Raw genomic sequence first — 7,019 nt, forward strand, 5'->3', positions numbered from 1 at the left:
CTGGTTGCATTGCAAGGGTGCTCATGGGGATGCTGCAGGATGGGGGAGGGAGTCAGAGCCCAGAGGGAGACCCTCAGATCCTGGAGTGTGGCTGGCTGGCACGATGCCCCGGTCCACTGTGAGAGTCCTCCTGGTCGAGGGAAGGGAGACCTGATGTCTCATCTCCGCAGCGCTTTGCAGAGGAGACACTGAGGACGTTATGCCTGGCCAGCAAGGAGGTGAGTGAGGTCGAGTACAGCGAGTGGAGCAGGAGGCACCGTGAGGCCAGCGTCCTGCTGCAGGACCGCGCGCGGGAGCTGGACAAGCTGTATGAGGAGATGGAGCAGAACCTGCAGGTGGGATGAGGCCAAGGTTTAGGAGGAACCGGCTGTGCTGGTGCCACAGAGGGCAGGAGCGTGGGGTTCAGCTCTCTGGGATGAGGGGGTGAAGTGTCCAACCCAACACCCATTCCTTGGGGGGGAGGGCAGGTGGAATTCCCCCCCCAGGGGGTGACTTTGTGACATGCCAGTGGACACTGGGTAGATATCTGTCAGGTTGTGTCCCTCCATGGGCAAAGACTCTTGGTTGGATCCAGGGGCAATTCCCACCTCCGTATCTTAGAATTATAGAATTGTTGAGGTTGGAAAAGCCCTTTAAGCTCCCCCAGCCCAACCGCTCCCCTACCCCTGCCATCCCACCCCCAAACCCTGGCCCTCAGCACCGCCTCTGCCCGGCTGTTAAATCCCCCCAGGGCTGGGGACTCGACCCCTTCCCTGGGCAGCCCCTTCCAGTGCCTGACAGCCCCAAGGGGAAGGAATTTTCCCTAATCTTGCCCTGCTCCATGTCATGACACCCTCTCACCCCTCTTCCAGCTGCTTGGGGCCACGGCCATTGAGGACAAGTTGCAAGAGGGAGTCCCTGAGACCATCCAGCTGCTGAAACTGGGCAACATTAAAGTGTGGGTGCTGACGGGAGACAAACAAGGTCAGTGGAGGCAAGCCCAGACCCCACCAACACATTTCAGCTTCTCCCCTAACCAGGACCAGAGCAGGGATGAGACCCAGGGAGTGGGTAGCAACCAGGTTCTGCTGTTCCCTTCAATACACGGTAGCAGCATGTCCCACAGATCATGTCACCCATGGGGAAACTGAGGCAGGGGAAGCATCTGCGTAATGGCACAGAGCTGGAGCAGAGCCCCCAGCAGCTCCTGCCCACCAAGGGCTGCTGGACCCCGAGGGCTGGGGGCTGCCCTGGGCTGGGGGGAGTGCAGCACCATCGGCCGCTGACCCCTGCATGTTGCAGAGACCGCAATGAACATTGGCTACGCCTGCAAGCTGCTCACAGACGACATGGAGATCCTGGAGGAGAAGGAGATCAGGTGAGGAATCGTGACCTCCTGGTTCAGGATATTGTCCCTGCTGACGACACCTGAGGGCACAGGAACCTGGGCAGGGTGGGCAGAGCTCAACGCTGCCAGAGACTCTTCTCCTTTCCTGTCCCAGCCTGGATGTCCATGGCCCTCATCTGCTGATGCTTTTCCAGGTCTCCCCACCTGTTTCTGCCCCTACAGCATTCTCCTCCTCAGTGGGCTTTGACCAGAAAGTGCTGAAGCTGTCTCTCCAGCTGCCAAACCACAGGGACAGAGGCTGATTTCTGATACCAGTGAGCCCTTGGGGCCCCCTCTCTGTCCCCCCGGAGCTGGCTTTGAGATGGCAAAGGCCAAGTGTAGGTCTCAGTTGAAGCCAGGCAGCGTGCCCAGTGTCCTCAACCCAGGTCCAACCAACCCTTCCTACAACCAACCCTTCCTAGGGCTACAAAGCTGATGGGGGGGCTGGAGCATCTCCCCTACAAGGAAAGGCTGAGGGAGCTGGGCTTGTTCAGCCTGGAGAAGAGAAGGCTGAGAGGGGATCTCATCAACACATACAAATATCTCAAGGGTGGGGGTCATGAGGGCGGAGCCAGACTCTTCCCAGTGGTGCCCAGCACCAGGACAAGGGGCAATGGGCACAATCTGAAGCAGAAGAGGTTCCAGTTGAACGGGAGGAAGAACTTGACTTGGAGGGTGCCCGAGCCCTGGCCCAGGCTGCCCAGGGGGGCTGTGGAGTCTCCTTCTCTGGAGATCTTCAACCCCTGCCTGGACGCTGTCCTGTGCCCCCTGCTCTGGGTGAGCCTGCTTGAGCAGGTGGTTGGGACTGGGTGAGCTCCGGAGGGCCCTGCCAACCCTGGCCATTCTGGGATTCTGTGATTCCTCTCACAGTGAGATCCTCGAGGCTTACTGGGTGAGCAGCAACAACCTCCGTGGCAGCGGGGAAGCCCTCTGCAGCGTCCACCTCTCCCAGCAGTGCCCAGAGGCTTCATGCCACAAGAAGAGAGCTATCATCATCAGCGGGGACTTCTTGGTAAGGTGGCCATTTGGATGCTCTTCTCTGCTCCCTGCCTGTCCTGGCAGATCACTGTTTCTGCCCTGGTGCTATCAAAGTCATGGGTGGCACCAGCATGTGAAGGACATGATGCCCCTCCTGCCCAAGGGGTGGGAAAAGCCCATTTGGGGCTGGGGAATGAAGAGTTGAAAGGGGGACAACCTTGCACCCATCAGTTGGTGTTGGGGGCCTTTGACCACGCTTGCCCAAGCAGTCTTCTGGGATGACCAGAAGCAGGTGGGTAACCACAGGCTCTTCTGGTTTTACTGGGACAAACTGGTCTTGTGGTCACAGTGCCTGCTGTGTGATGAACTTGGGAGAAAACTGGGGTCACCTTTTTGTAGCATCTACAAGATTTAAGAGCATCGTTGAGGAGCTGGGGGCTCTCAGGCTACGAAGGCTATGGGTGAGGTCCCAACCACGTTGTGCTCTCCCCTAAGGACAAAATCCTCCACACGGGAGAGGTGCTGAAGGAGAAGAAGGGTTGGCTGTGGCAGCAGCTGGCTTGTGGCAGGGCTATGGGCTCGCAGGAACAGGGCAGTCTGGTGGAGAAGGCCTTCGTCGACTTGGCCACCAGCTGCCAGGCGGTGATCTGCTGCAGAGTGACCCCCAAGCAGAAAGCCCTCATTGTGCAGCTGGTGAAGAAGCACAAGAAGGCCATCACGCTGGCCATCGGAGATGGGGCCAACGATGTCAACATGATCAAAAGTGAGGCTTGGGGCAGGGGGGAGCGTGGGTCCCAGCCGGTGCATCCTGCTGGTGGGGAGTGGCAGTGCCCCATGTGCCATCCCCACCACCTCGCCCTCTCCTTTGAGATGAGGAGCTGGGAGGGGAACCCCCAAACCAGTTCTCCACATTGCTGTGCTGGGAGGGGAGTGAGAGGCATAGGACCAGGACGAGAGGAGAGGGGACCACTTGCTTTGGCAGCGAGGGTGAACCTTGATGGAATTTCAAGCCCCAACCTGGGCAGCTGGCAGAGACGTCCCTGCCTCTCTCCAGCAGCCCTGACACGGGGCTGTGCTCCTTGCACGCCCAACCTGGCACGTCACACCCACAGCCGTGGCACGCGATGGGAGGGGGCTTCTTCCCTTTGCCCATCGCTCCTGGTTTCACCCTCTGCCCATCAGCCTGGGGGTGATCCACAGGGAAACCAAGTGCTTGGCTCCCCCAAAATCCTCCCCACCTGCATTTCACACCCTCCTGTCCTCTGCAGCCGCCGACATCGGGGTGGGCATCAGTGGGCTGGAGGGCATGCAAGCCGTGCAGTGCAGCGACTACGCCCTGGCACAGTTCTCTTACCTCCAGCGCCTCCTGCTCATCCACGGCCGATGGGCGTATCTGCGCATCTGCAAGTTCCTCCGCTACTTCTTCTACAAGACCTTTGCTGGCCTCCTGGCCCAGGTCTGGTTTGCTTTCCACAATGGATTCACAGCTCAGGTGAGGGACGCCCCCATTAGCAGGGGTCACATCCATCCCGTGGAGGTTTGCAGCCCCCTGCTGAGGACCCCACACGGGTCTCGTGCCTGGTGGGGACACGGCCGCATTGCTGCCCTCGTGTCCCTTCTCCCTTGCTGTCCAATTTAAGCTGTCCAATTCTGGGGGGGCTGCCTGGCTGAGATGCAACTGGTCATCTGCTTTTTACTGGGCTGGGTTGGGAAAAGCACCCTGGGGAGTTTTGGGATGTCCTCATGAGCTGCAGCTCTGTCTCGGGCAGATGCAGGGGAAGATCCCACGCGCGTTAAGCTGGTTTCCTCCAAAGTGAGAACTTTTATCCCAAGGGCCATTAGTGTGACCTGGCTGTGTGGCTCCGGCCCCAATCTCCATCTGCAGCACGGGCCCTGCTGATCGCTGCAGGCAGCCTGGGGCTGACGCAGAGCCTGGGGCAAGTCCATGGGGATTTCCCCAGAGTTCGGATGTGTGTCCCTTGGCTTCACCCCCGGTGCCTGGGGATCCTTTCTGAGTCTTCCCGAAGCACCTCTGGGCTCACAGCTGCTTTCTTCTCCCTTCTAGCCGCTGTATGAGGGCTGGTTCCTTGCACTCTACAACATTTTCTACACCACGTACCCCGTGCTGTCCATGGGCCTTCTGGAGCAGGTAGGGGTTCACCGGGCTGCATCCAGAGCCTGTGCCCGGAGGCTGCATCCCCAGCGGGTGTGGGTCAGCCTGGCAGGCGTTGTGCCCCATCGGCGTGGCTCTTTCTGCGGGGATGTGGTACCAAGCGGCTCGTTGGGCATCTGTAGGTCACCACTGGGCCTGGGCTTCCCCATCGCCCCAGAGCAAAGCGGGTGGTGGGGCTCACTGCAGCTCCCCTGAAGGATGTGTTGGGTGGGGAGGGTGATGCTTGGCCCCCTCCTGGCAGGACGTGAGTGCCAAGAAGAGCCTGGAGTTCCCTGAGCTCTATGTGATCGGGCAGCAAGACGAGCTCTTCAACTACCGCATCTTTGGTGTCACCCTCCTGCACGGCGTCAGCACCTCGCTCGCCAGCTTCTACATCGCACTCTGGGCCTTCGAGGACCGCGTCGGCAGCAGGGCTGTTGGCGACTACGAGTCCTTCGCCGTCACAGTGGCCACATCGGCGTTGCTGTCGGTCCTCGTCGAGGTGAGCGCCGGTCTGCCCTTCCCTACCCTGGCCCCGGGGGAGATGTTCTGGGACCGCCGCCGGGCTCAGCCCTGGGCTCTGCCAGCAGCTTTGTAGCTGTAGGGAATGATCTCCCTCGGGGCAAGGGAGGAATTAGGGATGAGGGGCTGTATGAAAGAGGCTCCACACAGCCTTGTGCTCTCCCCTTGCCCCTACAGATCATCCTGGACACCAAGTTCTGGACAGCGTTGTCCTTCCTGACGGTCATGGCCAGCCTGCTGCTCTTCTGCCTCTTCTCCTTCCTGACCCAAAGCTTCGATGCCTTCAGGATAGCCCCTGCCATCTTCCGCTTCCCAGGTGAGATGCCCTGGGGAACCCCATGGTCCTTCCCTTCCCCGAGCCAGGGGAGCCCAGCCTGGGCTGGGAGCTGTTTCCCACCTTGCAGACCCTCCCTTCATCACCACTTCTCGATCTTGCTGTCTTGATTTTTGACTCCAGTTTAGGTGCCATCTCCTCTTTAGCCCCCTCAACACCTTTGTGGGTCCCCCAACAGTTGTTCCCTCTGTCCTCTCCACCTTCCCTACATCACCTGCTGACTTCTTGCATTGCCAGACGCCAGCTGGAACGCCCTGACCGACCCCTACGTCCTGCTTGTGATCCTGCTGTCCCTGGTGGTGAACACCATCCCCTCGCTCACCGTCCGCTTGTACTGCACCATCGTGGGCAAAAACACTGTCCAGCAGGTGGGGGCTGGGATGGGGAGGGGCCTGCGTCCTGCTGGCGTTGGTGGCCGGGGCACAGCTGGTGCTGGGAAGAGTGAGGGTCCCCAGGGAAGCCACTGCCTGGGCCGCAGCAGTGGGATGTCATCTCTCAGCTGGTGGTGGTCTCCCATGACATTGGTGTCCAAGCCTGGCTCCAAGACCCTCTCCCCAGATCGGTTCATGGCCCGACAGGAGGCCCTGAGGCAAGAGACCTGCTCCAGCTCTTGGAGAGGGTCTACTTGAGGCTGCGGTAAGGATCTACCCTCCAGGACTCCCTGCCCTTAGGGGGCACTGGGGTCTGGTGCAGGTCTTGGTACCACCCCCAGCTTTGGCAGAGCTCACCCCCCATCTGGGTCATACCTTTCCGGTGGTATAAAGAGGTCCCAGATGAGAGCAGGCATTGAGCTTGTGCTCCAGAGCTTTGAAGACCCCCATGAGGGTCCCCCCATTACGCAACCCATCACATCAACCCAGGTCACGGTGGAGCTGGAAGCCAAACTGTGTCTCCATGGAGGGCGTCCCTGCTCTCCCTGCGTGGTCCCCTTTGGGGCAACGGCTTGCGTGGGAGGTGGCCACAGCCCCCATTTCCATGTCTCCTTGCAGAAGATCCGGCTGAGGGCCAGACAGGAGCCGGAGCCCTCAGTGGAGCTGCGTGCCCATGTCCCTCGTGGATCCTTCCACCGCCACTCCAGCTACGCCTTCTCCCACCAGGAGGGCTACGCCGGCCTCATCACCCGCGGGGACAGCCTGCGCACGGGGGGCACCCGCGGCGCCACCCTGGGTCCCCTGCACCCAGGGACGACCCCAGCTTTGTCCTCCCTCCCCAGCCCCTCGGCGTAGCTGCCCTGGCCACCATCGAGCTCCCGCCATGCTGGGACAGGGGAGGTGCCGTCGAGATGCAGAACTGGCTGTCTCCCCTCTTTTATGGGCATTTTATTCATCTTATTCGGGTGGTTTTGCGGTGTGGGCAGCCCCTGTGGGCTGCAGTGGGGCTGGCAGAGCCCAGGGGGGTGCTGCTGCGGGTGCTGAGCCCCAGGATGTGTTCAACCTGCAGCTCCATCTTCCCCTCCCGGTGTCCCCATGGGCTTTGCAGGAGCCTGTAAGGTGGTGAATCCCACCAACCCCTGCCGCTACGCTCAGCCCCTCGCCCCGCGCCGGGCACCCCAGCCCCCTTCCCACTGCTGAGCCCCCTCGGAGCCGGGGCTTCCTCCTGCCCCAGGCTCATCCTGCTCCAGGCTGGACCCGCAAAGAGCAGCTCTGCTGCTCCCAGCTCCTGATTCC

The 7,019-nt window shown here is 60.8% G+C and overlaps 1 protein-coding gene across 1 annotated transcript in view; it reads left to right on the forward strand.

Moving 5' to 3' along the window:
* ATP8B3 (ATPase phospholipid transporting 8B3) overlaps window positions 1-6,674 on the forward strand; it is a 21,101-nt gene extending 14,427 nt beyond the window's left edge. The window contains exons 17-27 of the mRNA XM_035895963.1: window positions 171-335; window positions 852-963; window positions 1,282-1,357; window positions 2,237-2,378; window positions 2,840-3,107; window positions 3,613-3,836; window positions 4,410-4,493; window positions 4,759-4,998; window positions 5,196-5,334; window positions 5,590-5,720; window positions 6,342-6,674. Coding sequence (XP_035751856.1) covers window positions 171-335; window positions 852-963; window positions 1,282-1,357; window positions 2,237-2,378; window positions 2,840-3,107; window positions 3,613-3,836; window positions 4,410-4,493; window positions 4,759-4,998; window positions 5,196-5,334; window positions 5,590-5,720; window positions 6,342-6,578 — 1,818 coding nt within the window. The 3' untranslated portion in view covers window positions 6,579-6,674. The remainder of the gene's footprint in view (window positions 1-170; window positions 336-851; window positions 964-1,281; window positions 1,358-2,236; window positions 2,379-2,839; window positions 3,108-3,612; window positions 3,837-4,409; window positions 4,494-4,758; window positions 4,999-5,195; window positions 5,335-5,589; window positions 5,721-6,341) is intronic.
* Window positions 6,675-7,019: the final 345 nt, after the last annotated feature.

Source organism: Egretta garzetta, unplaced genomic scaffold, assembly GCF_000687185.1.
Source record: "Egretta garzetta isolate BGI_Z169 unplaced genomic scaffold, ASM68718v1 scaffold476, whole genome shotgun sequence".
Classification (NCBI taxonomy): Eukaryota; Metazoa; Chordata; class Aves; order Pelecaniformes; family Ardeidae; genus Egretta; species Egretta garzetta.